Source organism: Grus americana, chromosome 10 (genome assembly GCF_028858705.1).
Source record: "Grus americana isolate bGruAme1 chromosome 10, bGruAme1.mat, whole genome shotgun sequence".
NCBI lineage: Eukaryota > Metazoa > Chordata > Aves > Gruiformes > Gruidae > Grus > Grus americana.
Genome location: NC_072861.1, coordinates 11,047,221 through 11,071,816, shown reverse-complemented (window position 1 = coordinate 11,071,816; position 24,596 = coordinate 11,047,221). Strand labels below are relative to the sequence as shown.

Sequence of the window (24,596 nt, the reverse complement as noted above, 5' to 3'; positions counted from 1 at the left end):
CCACGAAGGCCGCCCATGGCCAGGGCAGCTGTGGAGCAGGGCCAGGCGGGAAGCAGAGGCGCACAGCGCGGCCTGGGGACACGTTTCGGCCCCTCCGGGGCTCGTTTGGGTCCCTTAGGGCCCGAGGCCGCCCTGCGAGTGATGCGACAGCAGGAACCAGTCCACCCCACACGGCACGGCACTCCAGGCCGCCCGGCCTCCGCTGCTCGGCAGCGGTGCCGCCCCGCCGGCGCAGGCGTGGTGTCTGGCCGGCTCCCCGGGGCCGGACTACATCTCCCGTCATGCTCGGGGGCGGCGCGCAGTCGCGGGCGGGGTTGCTGGTCGCGGCTGAGGGAGCTGGGTCGCTGCCGCCGCCCGGGTGAGTGGGGAGCGGCTGCCGCGGGCAAGGGTCGCGGGCCGGAGCGTGACCGTGGCCACTCGAGCTGTGCCGGGCAGTCTTCGCCGGGGTGCTGGGGAGGGTACGGGGTGGGGGGTTGGGGGGGGGGGGGTGGCGGTGGCGGCGGGTGCAGCCCTCCGCCCGCTGCTACAGCGCGGCGGGAGGGGCCGCGGCGGCGGGAGGAGGAGGAGGAAGAAGAAGAAGAAGAAGAAGAAGAAGAAGAAGAAGAAGGGGCTGAGGCGGCGCCCGCCCGCCCCGGACCCCAGCGGCTCACCGGGGGCCCCCCGAAGCCTCGGTTGGCTTTCCGGAGCGGGAAGGTCAGGGCTTCGTTAGTGCGGAGCTGGCGGGCGCAGGGCGGGGTTTTCCTGTCTGCGTTGGGAAATGGGCTCTCCGGCAGTGGGGCTCTGTCGGGGGCAGTTGAAGGGGTTTTGGGGAGCCGGGCGGGTGTCTGCTGGTGGGCGTTCAGGTAGGGGGTATTAGCTGGCTTGTTAGCCAGCACCCAACTTTGCTGTGAAACCCGAAAGCTAATTTTAAAAACTTTGCCTGTAGATCCGTTTAGCATAATTCTTTCATCTTGCTATATATGTTTTCTACAACGTATAAAGCACGCCAGTTAATGACACTTAATTACGGAAGAACGCTTTTCCGGTGGTGGGTGGCAGAGAGCTTGTGCTCTGTAGCACTGACACCAGGTTTCCGCTGCTGGGGGCTCCCACTGAGGCCGCACCCCAGCACAGAGCGGGCCCCCAGCAAGGGGTAGGGGTGCAGGGGTACAGCCGAGGCCCAGGAGGCTCCTGTGCCCCTCTGCACACCCGGCTGTCTATTTCCGGAGATTTTTGCACCTATGTTCTCAGTAGGAGCCTCTGAAAGCTATCTGCCTGTTTCTTTGCAGGTAGGTGCAGGTTGTGTTAAAAGTAAGTGCTCTTCTAGAGAGGTTGCTGTATGCTTTAAATTTGTTATAATGTACTGAGTGTATCCTCAAGACTAATGTTGTCCTACTGTGTCAGGTGCACAGAGCTTGGAAGGCGGCCTGTGATGTAGGGGAGAACCTGAAATGGGCTACTACTCATAAGTTTTTCCCAAGCAATGTAATGTGAATAAAGTGAGTTTATTCCTCTGTCCTGTTCTAGGATTGTAAGTTTCACCACTTTTCTGTAATGGCTACAAATATCTGAATGTTTCTGTAAGCATTCAATAGCTTGCATCTGTAGGTACTTCCTCCAGGAGGACATACTGTGTATCAAGGTCTATCTCTATTGAAGAAAATCCAGGTATTGTCTGAAAAAAAAAAACAACCCACCCATAAATGCCAAAACATCTCTTATCCTGGCGAGTCAGTAACTCCCAAATGCAGTGGTGCTGCCCTGCGTGTTGGAAGAGGGAATGGAGACCTGGAGTGGTGATTTCTCCCAGAGGAACTTCTCAGGGTGGGCAGTACCTGTGGTAATTGGGATTTTTAGCTTACCCCAGCATTGTATTTATTTGGGATCGTAACACCTGCCCTGCAGCTAGTTTGATGAACGTGCCTGGAAGTGTCGTGGAGATGGGTGTGCTGAAATGCTGCTTCCCGCGCTGCCGAGGCTGCCACTTCCGTGCCCCATGCAGCTTGCCAAATGTGCGCTTTGGGGCTGCTGGTTCCGTTGCCTCTGCTACTGCCTGGGCTGGATGGGTACGTCCATACAGCCCTGCAGTGTGGGTGACTCGCCGTCAAGAACAGGCACACAGGAGTAAGTTTTTATGGGACAATGCCAACTTGGCAGCTTAGTCATCACTCGGAGCACCCTGGCTGAAAGACGGCTGTGTCCTGGTTCTGTGTAGTTGTATACAGGACATAAAAGAGCAAAGTGAGCTTTGTCTGGTTCCAAGTGCCCTCTGATACAGGGGAGGAGCTGGCAGGAACTGGAAATACAGGTGTTTTCCGATTTCCTTCATCATGGAAGAATCTTCATGGTCTGTGTAGTTACTCTGCAGTAGCTGTCTGTTCCCCTCCACTCCTCGGGACACTGTATGGACAAATGTGAAGTTGGAGAAGCTCAGTTTGCCATGTATAAAACTTAGTGAATTGTTTCTTTGAACAGAATGAAGCCTCGGGCTTGCTTTTGTAGGAAAATAGCCCAGAATAGCTATTCCTTACTGCCTGGAAAACACAATTTACCCGGACAAAAAGTGTAGGCAAAGATGAGCTGCCACCTGCTGGCTCCATCCAGCTTTGGGCTAGGGAATGGCTGCTGGTTCCCTCGGCAGGAGAACTTGGCTCATGGACCCTACCCCAGGCTAGGGATTCGGAAGGCTCAGATGGGTTTTTGAGAGCTTTCTGCTAAGGAAAGCAGCATTGGGCTGTTGAGCAGAGGTATTGTAAGGCATTACAAAAACATCCTAAAGAACCTGCTGGGCTTATGGTAATATTTATATTTACTCATTTTTCTTTTAGTTTTGGTAACTACAGATAATTCTTCCAAGTGTGGCACGTTCTTCAGAAACAGTTCTGTATAATCTCGCACACTGGAAAATAAAATTGTTGCCATTGTAGGGGTTCCCTGGGGAAATGCTTGGATTAGGCTCCTCCAAGCAGCTGGGGTGGTCTGGGGCCCTGAGTGGTGCAGGAATGCCGACAACCCTGCGGAACCCCTGCTCCAGAACCCCCCCCTGCTCCGGGTTGGGTTCACACAGAGGCTGGGTGGAAGGAGGCTCCAAAGGAACAAATGAGATTAAAGTGAACTCTGTCAACATGCTGGCCAAAACCGGCTTGGTTTGTTTTTCATGATGTCACTTCTATTTTAAAATGCAAGTTATGGAAACCATTTATAGTGGACTTTAACAAGATTATAGTTTCCTGTGGGCAAGATATTTCTAAAGAGTTACTCCTGTTAGTCCCAAGAAATTGTGTTCTTAAGTATAATAGAAATTTCTGGGGGTGATTTTTTTGAAAGAAAATTGAAAGCTAGCTATTTTTAGAATCTTTTGGTTTTTAAAAATACACTGTCAGAGAGGAGAAAAGAAAAATATTTTAACTTGTAGATAAGTGTGTGAAAGTTGCTTGACAGTCTTTCAGGGGGTGATTCAGGTAGTTATAAAATGGCCTGAATCACAGAATGGCCTGGGTTGGAAGGGACCTTAAAGCCCATCTAGTTCCAGCCCCCTTGCCATGGGCAGGGACACCCTCCACAAGACCAGGTTGCCCAAAGCCCCATCCAACCTGGCCTTGAACACTTCCAGGGATGGGGCATCCACAGCTTCTCTGGGCAGCCTGTTCCAGTGCCTCACCATCCTCATAGAAGAGAATTTCTTCCTAATATCTAATCTAAATCTCCCCTCCTTCAGCTTAAGCGTTCTCTTCTCCAGGCTGAACCACCCCAACTCTCTCAGCCTGTCCTCACAGGAGAGGTGCTCCAGGCCTCTGATCATCTTCGGGGCCTCCTCTGGGCTTACTCCAACAGGTCCATGCCCTTATGTTGGGGACCTTCCCTCCAGTGTGTCGACCCCACCACACAGCTTGGTGTTGTCAGCAAACTTGCTGAGGGTGCACTCGATCCCACTGTCCATGTTGCCAATGAAGACGTTAAACAGCGCCGGTCCCAATACCAACCCCTGAGGAATGCCACTCATCACTGGTCTCTACTTGGACGCTGAGCCCTTGACCGCAACTCTTTGAGTGCGACCATCCAGCCAATTCCTTGTCCACTGAGTGGTCCATCCATCAAATCCATGTCACTCCGATTTAGAGACAAGGATGGTGTGCGGGACAGTGTCAAATGCCTTGCACAAGTCCAGCTAAACTAAAGTTACTGCTATCTTCTAGTTTCTTTAGTTGTTCTTTGATTTCTCAGGTAAAGGAACAGTGGTAAGATTTTTGCGTCTGTGGTGTCCAGCAGAATATCTTCACTTCTGATTTTTCAACTTTTCTGCTTAACAGAGAATTGAAATTTGATTGATTGGAAGTGATGGCTTTGTTTCCATTTCCTTACGTATTTCTTATGCAACTATGAAGTTGCTAGAGCGAAGAACTTACTTTAACTTATAGTTATATATCTGAAAAAAAGAGTACTAGCCCTTTTGACTTTTAAGATATGTAATGTTTTCATGGTAAAGCTAAGAAAGATACTTAGAAGAAAACTAGCTTCGCTTGTCAAAAAAGTGCAAAGTATTTGCAAAGCCAAAATTGATGGTTACAGTTTTGCCTACGATTTTGCAGTGAGATGTGCCACAAATATTCAGAGTCTAAATAACTGCTCCTTCTAAAATCTTGTAATTTGTTATGCATTTATCTTTATGTTGCACTGCTACAGTGAGTGAAGGAAAGCAGACAGAGTACCAGTTGTGTTTAATGGGAGGTGAAGGGGCTTGTTTGATTAGATTAGGGCTTCAGGTGGCCTTTATGCCCTTTTTAGGCAATGAGAATTCCTGATACCATGTTTTAAAACCTGATTTTTAGCACATTATATATTAGTGTCATATATGCTGTGGTTTCTTCTGTAGGGAATGTTTCTGAAAGTCGTTACCAAGCAATCTCTGTGTAGTACAGACATGCTAATCAGCGCTACCATCATAACCTTTTTTAAAGGTGTCTTACGTTAAGTATGCTTGCATATTTAAAAATATACTTTTGATTGATAGGTATTAGAAAATATGTCCCAAACTCTTTAAATTTAAATTTGCCAGGCCACATGTGATTCTATCCTCTTGCTTAAGTGAAGACTCAGTTACAGAAATAGTGGGAGGTTTTCTCTGCTGCTTTATTTTTCACTCTTTTTGTGTGTATGAACATTGTAGCTCACAATTAGACCTACTTTGATCATATTACAGAAACAAGTGAGACTAAGGGCTATGACCTGAACATTAATTAATGTATTATAAAGGATGAGTAGTTTTCCAATGTAAAACATAGAAATGCAGTAAATAAAAGGTAATTAATTCTGGGTGACAGCATTTTACAGTGATTCATGGGGACGAAATATAGCCTATGTGAATGTAATGTATGGTTATGCAGTGCTACTTGCCATCAGAGTAAGGGGAGCATTATTCTGCAGTACGCTAACTATTCTGCACCTTATAATTACCCCTTAAAACTACACCTTTTAATATTTGAATGCAAATGGACATGCAGAAATGGGATAAATAGCAGCATGTTGATGTAGGATTCAGATGGTGCACCCTGGTCACAAACAGTGCTGTGTAATCAGCTGCAGGAAATGTTTTTCTCTTATGATAGTGTGTAATGGCTTAAGCGGTAAGGAAAGACAAAACATTAAGGCTCTAGGAATGAGACGTTTGCATGCAGATTGCGTGGCATCTGCTGCAGCTATCAGCTAAGTGTCCTTCAGTTGTTGTGCACCTGGAGCAACAAATACCACAAGACTATGAAAACTGTAGGAGGTGGCACGCTGGACCATAGTTACTCCTTTAGTTACTTTTGGAATGCAGCTTTGAAAAACATAGGTGTGCTACCCTCAGCGTTTTCAACAGCCATTAAACTCGCATGTTCTCAGCTCTGTGTCCTCTTGCAAAATGTCCAAGCTCTTCCAACATGATTGGTTTTAGTTCAGAGGAAGCCAGACGCTGTTCTTTTGACATAATTTACCATTAAATTGAGAATTCCTCCTGTTTTTGTTATGTTTGAGATAATTCCAAAGCTGAAATACCAACTTAGATAAAGTTATGTCCTATTGATGTCAACAGTGACTTACAAGTAGGCTCTAGTGTTTATATCAGTAACGTTTTTTTAAAAGTAGACATCCTGAAATAGCTGTAAATATATTCTTTTTTCAGGTGTGGATGTTGGTAGGAAATGAAAATTTGCTGTTCTTGCAAAAGCAATTGTTAAAACCAGATCTACTTTACAGGTAAACTTAACTGAATGACGTGGATGAACCTTTATGTGCTCATGTCTGTTCAGTGTCCCTGAATTAAAATATCACCGTGTGTAATGCTGACAGCCAGGGAGACCTTTCTTGATGTAAACAACTGAGGTGAAGGAATCCTCTAAGCAGGATTCCATGCTACAGTATGTATATAAGGCTCTTCCTTCTTTTTACTTAAGAGGCAATAACTTTAAATTGATATGGTTTTGAAGAACAGAGTAAGTGCAGGTTTGACATAATGCAGTTAGTGTATGTGGTGCGAGCATCTGAACCGGAATGTGGACTACTGGAGAACCAATAACATTTGCTGTATGTCTGATCTGTGGTGAGTATTTTTATAGAGCCGAGAAAGGAGTTTGGGAGCCAATGAGCCTGAATGTATGGATCTAGCTTTTGCTCCTCACATATATTAGGGACACTCTTGCTCACTTAGTCATTCAAGTTACCTTTTTTGCATGTGTGGTCAACTTGAAGCAAGAATTTGGCTGAACAAAAGGAGAATCCTGGAACTCCTTACAGAAAAATCTGAGAAACCAACTGGTCTGCTTCAACACTGTCGGGACTGTTTGTTTTTTCCAAGCCAAAAGCTCAAAAATTGTGACTGTTAGAAAAAAGGTTCCCTGTGCTCTGTCAGTGAGAAGTACTTGAAGGAGCCCAATTTCCTCTATGTGTAATATTTAGCGAGCAGATATGCAGTTAGTGAATCTGTTCTGTATTTTTAATCTTTTTGGTGGTAGGATTGACTGGAGTGCTGCTACTTAGGAGCTGTATTCCCTAAGCCTTTCATCAAGGTATTTTAATTTTCCTCTGATAGAACAGAATGTTATTTCAATGGTAGTGCTATAATTAACTCAGAGACAAACTTCCTTTGTTCCCTCTGTAGGTAACACACAGGGATATGAGTCAGTAATAACCAATTAGCTTGTTTGTAGTGAAGTTCTCATTTACTGCCCTCGAACGCCAACAGCAGCAGCAACAATCAATCTTAACTCTTCTTTTGATTGCAGTATCTGTAAAAAGCGATGGCGTTAAGCTGGACTCATACATACTGGGTATAGTTGGTATGTCCTCCCTCCTACCCCACAGCCTGCCCTGCTCTGTGGGAATTACGGCCTTGGAGTTCTCATCGAGAAAACCGGGTACTGGCATCCATCTGAAAATATGTGTAGCTTAGTTACTGATGGAAAAGGGCATGGCAGGATGGGATTCTTGTCAGTGAAGCAGCAAGGTGTAGACAGCTTCCAAGTGCTCTTTGTTGTAGAATAACAGATAGATATGAATGCTGGATGAAAAAGCTTTAATTTCAAAGATGTGTTTGGAGGTTGAAGATGCTTTGTAGTTGGGATATTTACCTTAACTATGGTTATTTCTTTTTAAAACTTTTTTTTTTACAGATCTGGTTAAGAATAAGACTTGGGTTTTGAAGTGTTTGAGCAACTTGCTCTTGCCCAAGTCATGACACTCCCATTTCGAAAGGACTTGGACAAGTACAAAGATCTCGATGAGGATGAAATTCTTGGCAAACTTTCGGAAGAAGAACTGAAACAACTGGAAACTGTTTTGGATGATCTTGACCCTGATGTAGGTATTAGCCAAGAGAAGTTTTAGTTTTTCATTTGTTCAGAAACTAGTTTGAAATAAATTGAGACTTTTTTTTTTTACTTGTACCATATATTTTTGGACAGAGTTTCCTCCTAGTCTGGTAATGATCTTATTTACAGATATATACACATACATAGTGTTTCAACTGTTTATTTCCTGTTTGCAACGTGAATGCAACTGCAGTAAACTGGAAGGGATTGTCAGGAAGAACTTTCTGGGATTTATTTATAAATAAAAATTGCTCTTTAGTCATGTTCTTGAAAAGAAAGTTTATTTAGAAAGGCCTGTTTAACTTTGCTGTTTCCGGTGTTGTCTGGTAAACAGTCCTTTTGCATTCATTTTTATTTTGTTATTTCTACCGTGTGAGTTTGATGGGAGAGGGAGAGTGCTAACCTCTTCTAAAGATTCCTGGTCCTGTATCTGGTGGCCTATATCTATTCCTGTCCTCATGCTGACTTTGCAAAGAGGAGGCAAATAATTACTCAGCTCCTGAATTATTATGTCACCATGGGGTATTGAATAAGGATTATTTTAACTTTCTGTTATAAAGAGCTGAATTATGTCCTCTACTGATACTGCAGCTAATGTCAGAGTCCAGAACTTGTGTTTTCACCTCCTGATTCTCTGTTCTTGCTTTAGTAGTAACAGGATTAAGGTTTAATCTTGATGTTCAGGGATCGCTTAAGAATATTACGATCACCTATTTTGTTGCACTGCAAAATATTATTGATATTTTAATTGGCTTTGGCTTTATAGACATTTTAACAGAGGAGAACTGGCAAAAGTGATTGGTTGTCTTTTATGACAGTCTGAATTTCTATATGTTCTGTTCTTTCCATACTGATATCCTCCATTTTTTCTGGTTTTTGATTGTTTGTTTGTTTTCTTTAGCTGAAATATGTTGATGACAGCAATAAAACACCCCACCCTGCGTCAAGTCAAAAGTAGAAATACCCTGTGTTAATGCCAGACAATAGTATAGGCTGTTGTCTGAAAGACTTAGAAACATGGATGTAAGTGATGGAGGAAGTAGTCTCTTGCTGAATGTCTAAACTGTAAATAGCTGAGTTTTATTTACTACTAGTCATTTAAATAGTGTTCATTTTAGAAAAGAAATGCAAAGTAACTTTTTAAATGAAAAGTAACTAGCAAGTCTAGTGCTGGGTGGTATTGTGCTTAAAGAATTGCTTCAGTCTTATTTAGAGTGCAGTGCGCTCTATTTCTGGTTATATTCCTGGTATCTAAAGAATAGATTACCTTATGGCCTCCCCTGCACCAAAAAATGGAAGTTGGCAGGGGATCAAAGATTGCCTAAAAAGGATGACATACTGGGTTTGAACCTTGGGGAGAGGGTGAAAGAGGGAAGTGAAACTAAACAGGTGTTCACTCAGACTTGCTAAGCTGTACTTATTTGCTCTATTTTGTTTTGCAGAATGCGCTTCTGCCTGCAGGCTTCCGACAGAAAGACCAGACTGCTAAAAAGGCTTCAGGCCCCTTCGACAGGGAACGACTCCTTGCATATTTAGAGAAGCAGGCTCTTGAGCACAAAGACAGGGAAGACTATGTGCCTTTTACAAGAGAAAAGAAAGGTAACACAACCCTATCGGGTGTAGGTGGTTATGAAATCTCTGAAGTGGACTAGCCAGAACTACCATGAACCAAAGTTTATTGAAGCACTGGCAGCTGTAATGCTTTTTAACTTATAGTGTTTCCAAATGAGTGCTACTGTGCAGAGGCGGGATGCTTCCTGTTCAAGCATTTTGTGGTGCTGGGGCTGGCGTGCTGTTTGCATGTAGCACAGGAAGGAAATAAGACTCAAAATTTTTATCAGATATTGCAAAGTTCTGATGGGGGTGGTATCCTCAGAATAAGAGCTACCCCTGATTTGTGCCAATAATAACAAATGCTGTCATTGTGCCTTGTGGCTTACGCCCTGTGGTGCTGAGTACAGACAGTAACTTTTGTAATACTACGTTGAATTCAAAAAATAGCAGTAGAATGATGTCGTGGTAGATACTCTGTAATGTTCAAAGAAGTAGGCTGACAAGGCCAGGCAAGTGGTGTATGCAGTCACGTTGTCTTTCTAGTATCCTTACTGAGAGGTTTAATAAGATTGCATAGTTATTATTAATTATTTATGTCGTTAACATTGCAAGAAGCCTTGAAATCTGGCAGTAGTTTGTGGTCTAAAAACCATGGAAACACTGACCCAATGAGTGGACATGTTATTAAAGCCCGGGATTTTAAATCTTTGTTTTGGATCTAGTCTTCTCGTTGACTTGATGGGAAGCATTCTCCTTTTCAGGAAAAAATTAAAAAATAATATGCATCTTAAATACTGTAAGAATAGATTTATTTATTTTTTTTCCCCACACAAAACAAGAGTTCCCACATTTGTTGTGCCTTACTAAGCATTATTGTTAGGGACAGAAACTCCCAGTCCTGGGCTGGGCACACATGCACAGGAGGAGGCTTTGAGCTGTCTCCACAGGCTTTGTGTACTGCTTGTGAATCCCAGCTCATCTGAACCTTCCCCAGCAGCAGGGCAGATCTGCTGCAGTAAGACTTCAGTAAATTGTTTGCTAAGTTTGTATTCCAACAGGCTCCTCTCTTAAGGGTTTGAAACCCTGGGCATGGAGCATTTGCTCTAGTTGGTACTTATTTTTCTACTGACTACTAGTGCTTCATTCAGATAGGTGGTTCTTTAAAGTCAGCTTACATATGCATGCACAAGGCAAAACTATTTGTTTGGGTAGATAAAATCTGTGAGAATCATGTGGAAAAACAGAAGGGTCCAGCTGTAATGCAGATCTTGGTTAAGAAAGATCAAATGTCATTTCCTTTATGTAATGAAGTATTACTAAATAGCAGTCTGTCTGGTTGTTGCAATATGTCATACCAGTTTAGTTAGTAAAATTTCCTGTATCTCTTAAGAAAAAAAAAGTTGCTGTTTAGTAACTTTTCCTACCATTTATTTTAGTACCATAGAAGATGAGATAATATGAAAAATGAAATGTAGCTTACTTTTAATAAAACTAAAAATGTGGAAACAAATGTTCAGTGCGGAAATTCATGCTCTGTTAAATGGGCAGGAGGAGGCAAGAGCCTAAGCTCATTTTGTAGTAGGTATGGGATAATCTTTTCTTTTCCCCTCATGAAAATGTTATGGGTCAGCTTTGACTTGTTGCCGTGTTTGTAGCCATTTTGCACAAAAATGGCAAACCTATGCAACAATATTTTAAATCAAGAAATCATGATCTTTATCTAGATGTAAAATTTGGAAAGGGAGTGGAACAAAACTTAAGTAGGATGTGTTTTATCTAGAGGGAGCTCTTATCTAACGTGCTTTTCTTTAATGTTAAAAAACCAAACAAACAAGTACGCTGGCTTATAAGTTTTCTCTTTGGCTAGATAAATATATTATGGAGAAATGCTAACAAATTGTGGAATAGGGATAGGTGAAAATCTTGCTTGATTATCCTGTTAATTCAGAAGAAAACTGACAATCATAACCTTCAGATCTAGGGATTTTGCGGGGGGGGAGAGAGGGATTGGAGTTGCAGCTATTTTCTTGGTGCCATTTTTGTGGGTCAGGCTTTGCTAAATATTTCTGTGTGCCTAGCTGGTCTCATTGCTCTAACTTAGTCTGATTATTAATTTAATGGAGTAAGAAGAGGAAAATCTATCCTCTTTCTCTTTCCTTTTCCAATTTTAGTAGAACTGCCATCTTGCGTGGTGATTTGACCTGCAAGTTTATCAAAGAAACTTACCCTGGGTTAATTTTAAACATTCTGGCTTGCTACTGATTCTGGGAACCTTGTTTCCCTACTGCAATGGAAAGGCGAATCCTCTCTTCCAGTTGTCCTAAGTACCTTGTTTTGGGGTAACATGTTATTAAAAAAAAGTTGCGTGTGTCTCACTAATAGATGATGTGATTTCTCCAAATCTTTGGAACCTTTTTTGCTGTGTGCTATGAAGATCTTCCACAATGGAAAGTGTCCTGATGTAGTGAGATGAACAGTGCTAAAGAAATGTGAAGCTTAACAATCCGTAAATTATATTCCATTGCATTTTTCCAGTGTCTGATTTTGTTTCTAAAAGCATCCTTAAAAAACATACTTTGTGTTTAAACATGATTTAATGACTTAAGTCACATTCTGTTCCAATTAAGCGTTGAACCATACAGCAAACCATTGTTCAGGAGATTCATGAGAGCAATGTGGTAATAATTTCAACAAAACTAGCTTTGTCTCAGTCTGTATATGTCATAAAGATTTTACAAGGCATACTGCAAGGAGAAGGATCTCTCATCTAAACACTGAAGTGAGGCTTCAGCGCTGGAGTCTGTTGCCCTCGAGTGTGTTCCATGCATCCGACCAAGTCTGACCAATGCTCCTCATTTCTCTTGGAACAGCAAAAGATGAAAATTATTGCACCTGAGATAAACATATCTAACATCAGTAATGTACTTTGTGCTGTATAGTGCAAGGCATTGGCAAATTATTATGTAAACTAAGCTTTGCATTTCTAGCCTTTGCACTCTCTGAATCATGGCTTTTCCTTCCAACTCTTCCGCTGCATTCCTGCTGGGGTATGTTTGTTCTGTGTAGATTTGCATTTCATGTAACTTCTGCTTTAATGTTGTTTTGTTTTCGTTTTCCTGCTCTATCACCCAGAAAATATTGTTAGGCTGAAACTATAGTCACCTGGCTCGAGGTATTTTGTTGTTGCTCTAGATCACCATTTGCTTCTGTTGCAGCATGATTTGGGATGCTGTGTTCTCTGCCTTTCAATCACTGGTCTTTAAAGGCGATTCATTACATGTAGTAAAACAAAGCTAATATCCTGTAGGAGCTTTGAGGAAACAACTTGTGGAATTGACATTCTCCATACAAGACCACTAGAACAAAATAACATGTGATACTCTAGCCTTAATGTCAAACAGTTTTCTAACTCACTTCTGTGTGCTCTGTAATCAGATAACAAATAACAGTCTTGTTTCTGCAGTAAGACTTACTGAGAAAGATACCTGTAAGCACAATTTAATACTAATTATTTTAATTCAACTTACAAGTGAACTGATGAACCTAAGTCTGTCACATGGTAGGAATTGGTGATTGATGAACTGTGGATTATATCAATTTCTGGACTGATGAAACTTTAAGGAACGTAAGATGTAAGGAATATATCAGATGTTGCTCACTCTTCTTCATGAAATCACTTACGAGACACGCTTGTATTCAGTTGTCCTCAGGTGACACTTGATTCCTTTTCTGCAAACAGAGTACTGCAAAGTGAATTTTAGACTTTCTTCTCATCTGCAGGTTGTGGTCACTTGCTGCCTACTAGCATGGGGGTAGGACTGCGGGATACGTGAGAATAGTTCCAGCAATATGCAGTGCATGGCCACACTGAACAGACCAGATTTCTGCAAGATTTTCAGTCCCACTTTAGATCCTGTGAGTCTGTGTATGAAATGTCTAGGGCACTTCAGCAGACATCATCCAGCGTTTCTGCCCTTTGAGCAATATGACTGTGTGGACCTTGGAAGTGAAAGTTCATTCTGTAGCAAAGAAAGCCTGTGAATTAATCCTGGGACATGTGTCATTTAACATGTTAGCTAAAGGCATAGAAGACTTGAATATATAATTATTACAGAAATTATGGGAACATCTCTGAAATTTTCCTCTTTTTGTATTGCTTAATCTTTGCACTGTCCTTGTTGGCTGAAAAGGAGGATGTCATGTTCCTTCATGTGATCAAATCCCTGCTTTTTGGAAATGTTCCACGTGAGGGCTGAGAAAGCTATTCACCTCACGGGCTGCGCAGATGTGTAGTGTTTTCTTGTGGGGGTTTTTTTGGTTGGTTTTTTTTTTTTTCAGCTTACATTAGTAAGGGGAGAGGGGAATTGCCAAACTGTCTTGGCAGCAGGCCTTGAGTTAGATCATCGTCCCCAGAGACACAGGGGTCTTACCCTTTTTGAAGTACATTCATTACTAGAAGTGAGGAGTGGCGAAGGACCTGTTTTCGTATGTGCATTGCAAACCTCTGAACTCTGGGCTAGGACGAAACAAAGCTGATGAATGAGAGATTATATACACAAGGGTGTGACCTGTTTTATAACAAAAACTGCTCCCGACCCAGTTCATGTGCCTGGAGTTGGCTGCAATGAACATTTCTGGAGGGGAGCGGCTTTGAACATTTTTGCTTTAATAAAAGCTGAATATGCTTCTCTCTCTCTTTAGGTTGTCTTAAGAGTCAGGCATATATGGATAAATTTAGTCTTACTCTTTGGAAACAAGTGTTTAGAACCAGAAGTTCCTAACCTATGAATTACTTAAAGTAACATGAGGAAAAGTAGTTCTTTTTTGTGAGTACTGTGTGATAGACCAGACAGGAGGCTCACCTAGGTTGAAATACATTTTTACAAAGTTGCTTTTAATAGAGATCAGTTTCCTTCTCCTGCTTGCTGCCTGCTGCACTGATGCTGCAAATAGGATGACATGAACGAAGGCTCAGATCACACTTTCCTTCTCTTCTCCTTCCTTGTACTCTGAAATCCTCACTTTTTACTAGTCTGTATTATTGAGGGAAAATAATACAAACATAGCTAATAAAAGGCTTTAGATCATGTGTATGCTGTTCAGAGTGTTTCATGGGTTAATGAAAACCTTCTCAAACATTCTCATCTCTTGTGAAAATGACAATTTAAGTTGAAAGTTATTCTCTCCCCAGTAGGTGATGCTGGTAAAATAAAATGGAGGTAGAAATGCACTGTATCAATTATATCAAAATAATCTTAAACATTAAGCCTTCAATTTATGAAGGTTTTCTTTTAATCCTGGATCACTGCAAACATAGTTTCTTTTGTACTGTCCATCAAACCTGAGGTATGGTTGGTAATGCATGTCAGCTGCTTTCAGCTACTGTTTGTAGTCAGTACAGTTATGTAAGGAGATTTATTTTCTGCTTCTAAATATGGATAATGACCATTTATACAACTTTCCAAAGAGATAGCAACCCAGGAACAAAAATACTGTGTTGCTAGCAACAGATCTTGATCATCAGACTGTGTTGTCAGAGAAAAACCTGGTACACTTCTTTGTAATCTGTGTTAGTGGCAATGCATTAAGTGCCTTTAAAAAGAAAATGAGCCACAAACTATTGTAATCTAGGATGAGAATTTGGAGAGAAAGAAATGTGGATGGGTTTTGTGATGGCTGTGTTGGCTGTGGGACACAGGAGCTGACTTCAGGCATTGCTTCCCAGAAGTGGTGACGCCAAAATTCCGCTTTGTTGGAATTTCCCAGAAATAAAAGTGAAACATCCCTATAAAGCTTCTTGTCACTGGGAGGTATTTAAAAATGCTAAACTTAGTCTTAATCCAAACATGTAACAAGATACACTTGTATGCAGTATGAAGAAAAAAAATCTTAGGCTTCTGGCTTCTGCCCAGCTGGTCTGATTCTGGTGCCTGGTGGGTTTCCATCGTGTAATTGGGCTGAGCTAGTGTGATTTGTGTGTGGAAATGGTTTTTAGCTATGAATATGGAAGAGGGTGGATTCTTGAATTAGTACTGAGTCTTTATAGGAAGTTTATCAACACCGCTTCCTACCCTGGGAAATAACTAAAGGAAGTTGGAACCCCTTTCCCACAGCTCTGTCTGCTGATAGCTCAGGCAACTTGGAAAGTTTGAAAAACTTCGAATAACTGTTAAGATTAGATTTGCGGTTTTCTATTTGTGAATTACTTCTGTCAAATGCATCAGTTTTGTTCTCTCATACAGTACCAGAGCTTTTATTTACCACGTTAATTTGTCCTGAACCTAAGCACCCCTTACCTCTCCTGAGTCTTTACCCAGTGGTAGACTTCTTTGTTCTGAAAAGCCAATTCTAAATCATTCAAATCCAAACTGTTTTCAGAATAACTGTTACAACAGCTTTCTCATATTCTGGTTTCTTACCCTAACTTTTCAGCTGAAGATATATGCAGGAATTGTGCTAACTATACAGACCACTATTTATAACGCATGTCTCCTAAAATAACTTTTCCCATTACTTGTCTGTAGTGACTAAAATGTTGGTGCAGAATGTGATATGACTACTGCTCCTTTTCCTGTTGAATCTTCTGTGAGCTTTCTAAGTATCACTTTAGAAAATAGTGTCATTGGCAGAGAAATCAATTATCTTGTTTTGTGCTGTTCACAAACCACAGTTTTCTCAAACAGCTCAGATATTTCCTTTTCGGCTTCAAAACTGAGTTAACACCTGAAATCAGAAATACCGTGTATGCTGTAAAACTGCAGTAAATGCTCAGGTTCACAATTTCAGGTGATTCTTTGATATTCTATTGCTCTGACACATTCAGATTACAGTTCTGCCTGGGTGCCTTTTTCTGGCCGTTGTTCTCTAGCGATACAAAGTTTTCCCTACAGGCACTTTTTCTAGGCCGTTTAAAATGTATAATGGAGGCTTATACTTTACTTTCTAATCCTTAGGAGAAACAAATAAGTTTGGAGTCATGATACGTGAAAATTTGGAATAGGAAGTGTTATATTCCTGCTTATGCTCTTTCTCATCTCTGACTTTGAAGAACACAAAAGAAACCTTATTTCTTTATGTTGTCCTTGGTGCTGCTCTTAGGATTTACTAAGTGTAATATGTATTCCTTAAGTACAGAAAAGTTTAAAGATAAGTAGCTATATAATACAAAGTAACATCAGACTTTTCATTTTCTTTACTCCAGGGAAAATATTTATCCCCAAGCAAAAGCCTGTACAGTCTTACACAGAAGAAAAATTCTCTCTTGATCCAGAACTGGAGGAAGCCTTGACCAGTGCCACAGACACAGAATTGGGTGACCTTGCAGGTTAGGGGTTTTTTTGAAGTATGAATGGGCTGGTGTGTATTTAGAAAGATCTATAATTAATGTGGTAGTTTGTGTGTTATCTGGAATGCGACTATAGGAAGTTGTAGTTGTGATAGAAACTGGATTCTGTTATGTGCCGGTTTGCTTGTAGCATATCAACTTTGTTGATTTCTGATACTTTATAGGAGGGTAGATTATTTTGGCCTGCAAAAGATATCTGATTTTCCAACTCAAAACCTTTATGGTCATTCCTCAGACTAGCTGGTTTTTGTTGTGTAAACTACCGCTTTTTCTTGCGTAAAATATTATGTTGCTATGTGCCTGTAGTCCTAAAGCTTCAGTCAAGAATTTTGTGACTGAACTGCACTTTTAACTTTGATGCTTGAACCTGGTGAGGTCAAATCTTTAAGATGTGAAAGCCAACTAAAAAGTCTATAATTATTTTTTTATACTTTTCTTTAAATTATTAAGAGGTAGAATGGCTTATTGTACTGATAACTGGGTGTTTTGCAAGCATTAGTTATTATTTAAAGGAACTCTGTATCTGAGCTGAATTATTCAGGAAGAGTAAAACTCATTTTTTGCTTTTTTCATTTTGCAGCTATACTGGGAATGTCCAACTTGATAACAAACAATCAGTTCTGTGACGTAGTAGGAAGCAGTAATGGGATTGACAAAGACAGCTTCTCAAGTAAGTGTGTACACAAGTGCTAAAAAAAATGAGTTCTTTATACTGCATGCAGTTACTATAGCATTAACTATTTTCTGTTGCACTAGCATTCTTTATAGACTATTCAGTCTTGAACTGGAAATGTGCATGTCTATGACATTGCTAATTGAGTTCTGGCAAGAGTGGAATTAAAATACGTACACTAAAATCTATTATGCAGTTAATTCACTTTTGGGGGAATAAAAGACACAAACATGCATTTGTGTGTGTTAGTTTTTAGGTTTCATGTTTGTGTTTGTAATTCAACTCCCACATGCTTTCTGAAAAAAGCTCATGTGCAAGAAAAGCAGAAAGGCTGTGAGGACCTTTAGAAAAGAATTGAATTTTATGAAAATATGGTCAGGAGAGGATGGTATGCTTTTTGGGTGGGGGAGAGATGACAAGGCTGATGAAGTGATCTTTAAATACAGTAAATATTTAGTTGAGTATCATTTATTCACAGTGAATGTACCTGACCTGTTTAATTACAATTGAATGCCTTTTCAGATATAGTAAAAGGTGAAAAAATGTTGCCTGTTTTTGATGAACCACCAAATCCCACAAATGTGGAGGAGACACTGCAAAGGATTAAAGATAATGATTCCCGTCTTGTTGAAGTTAATCTAAATAACATTAAGGTAATTACCTGAAGTCTGCAGTGAATATGCTGCTTTTTCTCAGTAGAAGACACTTTAAGCTGTAAAACTCTATGAGAGAGCATGGTAGGCTTATTTTAAGTACAGCAGCCTTTCTGTAACATTTATGTTGCAGTGTGTGTAATCTCAGAAACCTGGAGCTAAACCGATAAGCCAGCTCGGTTTCTTTTGCCAAACGTGTATTTAAAAAGTCTTAGATTTTCTTAATGCTAGCCCAGATTTCTGTTGCTGCCAAGTTGGCAACAGTTCCAGGAGCTGACCATCGTGGAGTTAACTACTACTTTGAATCCTTTGTCCTCGATGAAGCAATGTGCTCTCAGTTACTGCTGTTGCAAACAAAGTCATATTTGTACCTGACATCCTTCTGATTCTTGTACAAAAGAGCTGTCGGCAATTGGGGCCGCTTCTGCTCCTAAGCGTAACAGTTGTGTTTTTAAACGTGACTAAAACTTTTGTATATTTGCATGAGAGAAAACAGAACTATAGCGCTCCGACTTACTGTGCAGACAGCAGTGACGGGCTGCCAGCTGCAGCCTCGCTAGCAACCTAGGCTATTTGTTGCCCTTACTAAAGGAAGAAAATAACATAATGGTTTAAGAATATTGTACAGTAGAGAAATGCTAGCCAAAATAAACACCTAAAAAGGCAACAGAGCAAAACTGCTGATATAATAAACTGAGAAATTTGCTACCCTAATTAATTATCTAAAATTATTCCTTTTACACTTGGCTGCAACTACACTGTAAAAATTATCAAACTATAAATTGGCAAATTCTGGAATTATTCTTAATAGAACACAGAGAATAAAATGCTAATGGTTTCACCAGTTCAAAGCTCTAAATCTTTTTATATTTGTGAAAGGTTAATTTGATGCTGATAGCTAGCAGAATGTTCAGTTCATGTAAATTTTGCTCAGTAACAGTTCCAAGTCAGCTAAGTGTTTTTTAACACTTCTGCAGAGCTGTGATAGTTAATATTATAGCATGTTTTGCTGTAAAGAGAATAAGATAATGGAAGAAGTTGGGAGGGAGAGGATAAACTTGTGTATCTCAAGAGAGTGAAATGCTATTTTTAATTCAAGAACATACCAATTCCAACGCTGAAAGAATTTGCAAAAGCCTTAGAAACCAACACGCATGTGAAGAATTTCAGCCTTGCAGCCACCCGAAGCAATGATCCTGTTGCTGTTGTAAGTACTCTTGCTAACCTGCTCAAGTGTGGGGCAAGGGGAGTTAGGATGGAAAGACACGGTAAGGGATTAAATTGAATCTTGTTTAAATATTTTGGGATGAAAATTATTAAATTCTGTTATGCTGTAAAGCATGTTTCCTTTAACAAACCTTTGTTGTACTGAAGTTGGTAAATGATTACTAGTTGACTAATATGCAGCAATGTGCCAGATGTATGAGATGAACAAGAATTATTTTTTCCCAATCTCTTCCCCCTGACTTTTCATTTTGCTAACCTCCCTCCTGCTTTTCTTTCTTTCCTCATTGTTTAGTGCCTGATGTTCATTCCACAAGCCAACAGTATATTCAAAATTAACTGTAAAAGAAGCACATTTGACGACTGAAAAAGTTCATAATCGTTTTCAACTAACTAGAGTTTTAGTTGAATAAAGTTGTAAAATACCGGTTTCCCTGATCTCCCTCCTGGAGATTTTGGATTAAAGCATTGGCATATAAAGCATAATATTAGTCAACTAGTATCTAGTTTGACACAATTGAAACCTAAGTATTTATCACCTGGTCCTGTTTTTCCTATGTTGAATCAAAAGCAGTACCTTATTTATTTGCAAATAAAGAGGTAGGAAAATGGCACTGACTGTTGTGCCAGGACAATCCTTTGTGTTTGTTTTAATTTCAAATTAGAAAAAAACTTAGTTTGAAACACTCCATTAAATGAACAAATGAACATTTGAAAGCTATGGTTTGGGTCAATTAAAAAGTTCCTTTTCAGTAGAACTGAAACATTTGTAATAAAAATCTGTAGAGGCTTGTTCCCTCAGGTGTGGTTCTGTTGGGGATTTTTTTGCATTATGACTTGACACAAAAGAACTTAAAGGTTATGATTTTTATGATAGTAAACCTCAGCAGTTACCTATTCTTGTTTTCTTATTTTCTCAGAAATAAGATCAGGTGTAAGCTATTTCTGTAAGTGCTTTTAGCTACATGCTGGAACTGTGCTTAGAGCTTTGCATTTCACTGCTTCCTACCAAATCTGTAGACACAAGCATTTCGAAAGTCAGATCTCCTGTTTACAAATTAACCATATCTAATTCTCTTTTCAGTTGACGAACGCCCTTTCTTTGGCCTTTACTTAGCAGCTTGCATTACTCGTTGTATGCTGTGAAGGCTTACGAAATGGAATTGGTCCAATATGCTAATTTCAGACAATTTATATTCTGTGTAGCTTTTTAGTTTGTAACATGAGAAAGGCAGGCCTTTTCTTGACTAAATACTATTCAAAAAGGGAATGTAGATAATGCCTGGTTGAAGACTCACTTCAGTCTCACATAATGAGTGAAAACTTGCAAAGTTACACCATGAGTCTGTGAACTCGTTGCTCCTATTGAACTAGTTAGTGGAAATGGCTATCACTGTGTCCTGTGATGTACTGTTGCAAAATTCAAAAGTTTAATGATGCTTTCTTTCATTGAAAGGCTCTTGCAGATATGTTGAGAGTAAACACAGAATTAAAAAGTTTAAACATAGAATCAAACTTCATCACTGGAGTTGGAATTTTGGCACTGGTCGATGCACTGAAAGACAATGAAACATTGACAGAGATCAAAATTGATAATCAGGTAAGTGAGGTGGTGGTAATATCATAATTAAAATCAGTCTATCCTAGTTGACTGAATATTTTTTAGAAGGCAGCTTGTGATAAACTTTCCAAAACATTTTACTTTTTAAGTATCTTCAGCCCATGAATGATTGTCCGTAAGATTCTCAGAAGCATCCAGCTGAAGTTGATTCCTGGTCACTTCTGCGCTTGGTTGTGCTTTAAAGTGCATAATTGTATTGTATGACCTCTGCCTTTTAGATTAATCAAAATGAAACTGTTTGTTGACTAATATGATGAAAGTATTCTGATCTCTTTTAGGCTGAATACACATAAGCTCTGTTGTCTTTGTGTACTTTTTGTTTTAACAGAGGCAGCAGCTGGGCACAGTTGCAGAAGTAGAAATTGCCAAGATGCTTGAAGAAAACACCAAGATCCTTAAATTTGGATACCACTTCACACAACAGGGACCTCGAGCCAGGGCAGCTGCAGCTATCACGAAAAATAATGATTTGGGTAAGACCTGTCAGTAGAGAGTGACTATTAAATGAATGTGCATGGCAGAGGTTTTAAAGGTGTCTGTTTTTTCTGCTTTTTTGTTGACATAACCAAAATATGAGTAGATCAGTTTCAGGTTTCTCCTGTGCTTTACTGCTACTCTCACTCTTCTGTTGCTACTTGATGCTCTCCTTTTATTTTGTTGCAGGGTGTTCAGGTGTATGAGTCGAGGATTTTTAGTGTAGTTTAGAGCAAGTACATTCAAATTCCATGAGTTGTGGCAAAGGGAGGGAAAATAATCATTTTGATCAGTTTTATTCAGATAAGATTCATTGTTTAAAAGCAGTACTTGAAATCGATAGTGCAGGATGCCCTCTTCAGTGCCAGCGCACCAGTGCCAGTCTTATTTGGATTGCTTGAGCCTGGAAACTTAAAGGTAGCTGCTAGCAGTGGCATCTTTATTTGTTGCAGTAAGTTTTGTTGGAGCTCATCCGTTAGAATCCTAACTAAATGGACTAGCAGAAAATTGGCTAATGATATGGCACATGAATGGAAATACTTTGTATAATAATGTCAAATACTTGAAGCTCACAACTACAAGATAATGTGGTCCATCTATTTAAATAGAATTACATTTTAAAACTCCATTTAATTAAACTTGTTGGCTTTAGGTGCTTTGTGGTAAGGATTACACATCTCATCAGCATGAAAATAGGCCAGGCAGTTTAGTAGTAGTAGCAGTAGTTCAGGAATACATTAGTGGGAATGACACAGGAAATTGGAATCTGATTTAAAGATCTGCTTCCCCTCTGAGTAAAGTTTAAAATGGAGGAGAACAGGTCTGAAAAAATGGAGTAGTAAAATAGAGCATTGAGAGAAAAGAAAGGCACTCAGACACTGCATAATTAACTGGTTTAGAATCTATTTTGAGAAACATTCTTATTTTTTCATTATAATGCTTCAGGTGTGTGTTTACTTTCCTTTAAGGTTTCTCTTTTCACTAGTTCTCACTTTAGTATTTGACTGTTGGAAATTTATGTTTCTATTGATACCTTGCCTTTTTTTTCTTTGCTTTCTTAGTCTGGAGTATGCGAGTAAAAGTTTCTGCAAATACCTTTTCATCTCTCCAGCCCTGAAGCTACAGAGCCAGGTTACTCTGAATACCCAGTTGGGTATTGAGCACTGAAAACGGAGATGTTCAAAGTCTCTTATTTCTGTCTTTGTATGTTTCTTCTAAACAAACCAGTCTATGTCTTCTTCCTCCCTTGTTTACGCTGTGTTGTACCACTTCCCTTTTCCTTGTCTGAAACTGTGTACATGCTGCTTTGAGCTGCGTGATTGCAGAAGGCTAAGGTTGGAAACTCTTCCATATGTTCTTGCAACCTGATGAAAGCAGGTATGCATAACTTCTGTCACTGGCGAAAATTATTTGGATTCAAATGGAGATAAGTCTATGGGTTACTCCCAAAGTGAGCAACACATTGGCTTTGTAAAGAGTCAAATTCTAGTGTGATCCTATTCTGAGTGTTTCTTTAGACTGTATGTAAAGCACTTCTTGAGACAGGAAGAGGGACGGGAAACAAAACCACTTTCCCTCTGTTATTTTGATCTGAAGGTAAAGAAAATCAACTCAAATTGCAAATATCTGTAAAACAACATAATTTCCAGTTGGTGGACTTGAGAACAGAATCACTTTCTTCTTATATAGATGTGCTTGCTCCACTTTTTTAAACAACGGAGAGATGCCCTGTATAATTTTGAAGATGCTTAGCTTCATTTGTTTTGTCTGCACAGAAAATGAAAACATAATTTGATAGGGGAAAAATAAAAATATCAATTAAAAATACTACAAATATTGAGCAAAAATCCAGTTATTCAGTCAATCTTGTGAATTCTTAAGTCTAAACAGCATGTGAGCTTTAGTGATCTTATTCACAAATTTTTGTTGCTCTTGCATTTTCTGACAAATGAATATTTTTTTCATTAATGGAATGTTTTAGGCTATTGAACGTAACATCATTTTTTCAAAGTGTATAAATCTTACTGGATACACTATGAAACTCTTGTACTGTTTCCTTTGAAGCCATGTAAGCTTAATTTTCTACCACTAGAAAACTGCAATGTAGAAAGAGTACTGGCTAAATCCACATACCAAACATAAAATATTTTTTCCCACAAGTCTGTCTCACAAATATTTGAAGCTGTTCAAGAATAACACAGTAAGCACTGCAAAAGCATAAGCTTAAAATAATGGGTGATACTAAGTGTTAATTACCTTAAGTTGTGCTATGTGAAACCATGTGACAAAGTAGGGAATCACTAGTATGGTTCCCTTAACTGTTGATGATGTAGAAATACAAAAAGTGGTTATAATGATAAAATAGTAAAAGTTTTTTTTTTTTCTCTCTTATTACAGTTCGCAAGAGAAGGGTTGAAGGAGACAATTAGTAGATCCTGTTGTCAAAACAGTGTGGAGATTTCAAGGGTCGTCAAGGCACACTCATCACCGTGGGCTTTGGCAATCTTGGACTACATTTACCTGGGTTAGAAGGGAAAAGACTGGAAACTCCATTCCTTTTAAAGCAAAGCTATATTGATAATCTGCTGGTATGCATCACGTTTTTTCAGATTGAGACACAGTAACTGCACCAGTCTCTGTACCATAGTTTTTGGTTGTTTTTTAAGAACTTTTTTTTTTATTTCAAGACTCCGGCTGTGCTTTCTACTAAAAATGTAATTGCAAATCAATGGTATAATTGTCTGTAGTCAAAGAATGGGACATTCAAGATCATTGGGCAGATAATGACCCAATTGAAATGTTTGCTAGAAAATCCAGGGGTGCTTATTTACATGGAGGGGTGTGTATATTCTTGAAAACAATGTGTTAGTGATAAGGGATTCTTCACACAACAGTTGGACTTACTGTGTAGAGCTGTTCAGCCTTGTTCATATGCACTGAAGAGAAATCTTTCACAGCTATCTTACTTGTAATTCTTCTTTTTTATTTTTGGTTAGTTCTTGATACTGTGATTAAGTTTAAAGACATCCCTTTAAATGAAACAAAAATAAATTGGCTAAGGTCTTCTCCCAAGAGATTTGTGGGACTAATAAAAAAAATGGAAGCCCTAAGCAAAAAAAAAAAAAAAGTAGGAGCCTTGCAAAGTGACAGTTTTTCTATTACACATAAATCCTTAAAGTCTTTTTCAAAAGGTCCCATAACTGTATCTTGCTCTGTGTCTAAACTG

At 39.8% G+C, this 24,596-nt stretch overlaps 1 protein-coding gene across 10 annotated transcripts; it reads left to right on the top strand.

Annotated features, from left to right (window-relative positions):
* Positions 1–285: 285 nt before the first annotated feature.
* Positions 286–24,421, top strand: LOC129210678 (tropomodulin-3-like). 10 transcript variants are annotated; one of them, XM_054836707.1, is made up of 11 exons: positions 286–358; positions 7,629–7,815; positions 9,269–9,425; positions 16,582–16,704; positions 17,306–17,395; positions 17,921–18,051; positions 19,151–19,258; positions 20,732–20,875; positions 21,225–21,369; positions 22,432–22,501; positions 23,768–24,421. In XM_054836707.1, the coding sequence occupies exons 2-10, from the start codon at positions 7,690–7,692 to the stop codon at positions 22,485–22,487; spliced, it is 1,080 nt and encodes a 359-aa protein (XP_054692682.1). In that variant the 5' UTR covers positions 286–358; positions 7,629–7,689; the 3' UTR covers positions 22,488–22,501; positions 23,768–24,421. The 10 variants fall into 10 exon arrangements, with proteins under 10 accessions (XP_054692682.1, XP_054692687.1, XP_054692683.1 ...); XM_054836708.1 differs by lacking the exon at positions 286–358 and adding an exon at positions 583–693; XM_054836711.1 differs by lacking the exon at positions 286–358 and adding an exon at positions 839–1,268.
* The last annotated feature ends 175 nt before the right edge of the window (positions 24,422–24,596 follow it).

What these genes read in the sequence shown, in the direction of transcription:
- LOC129210678 (XM_054836707.1), top strand. Translation starts at nt 7,690, where the DNA reads ATGACACTCCCATTTCGAAAGGACTTGGACAAGTACAAAGATCTCGAT. An exon ending in TGGATGATCTTGACCCTGAT is followed by an intron (nt 7,816 to 9,268) that starts GTAGGTATTAGC and finishes TTTGTTTTGCAG; the next exon opens with AATGCGCTTCTGCCTGCAGG. An exon ending in GCAATGATCCTGTTGCTGTT is followed by an intron (nt 19,259 to 20,731) that starts GTAAGTACTCTT and finishes TTTCATTGAAAG; the next exon opens with GCTCTTGCAGATATGTTGAG.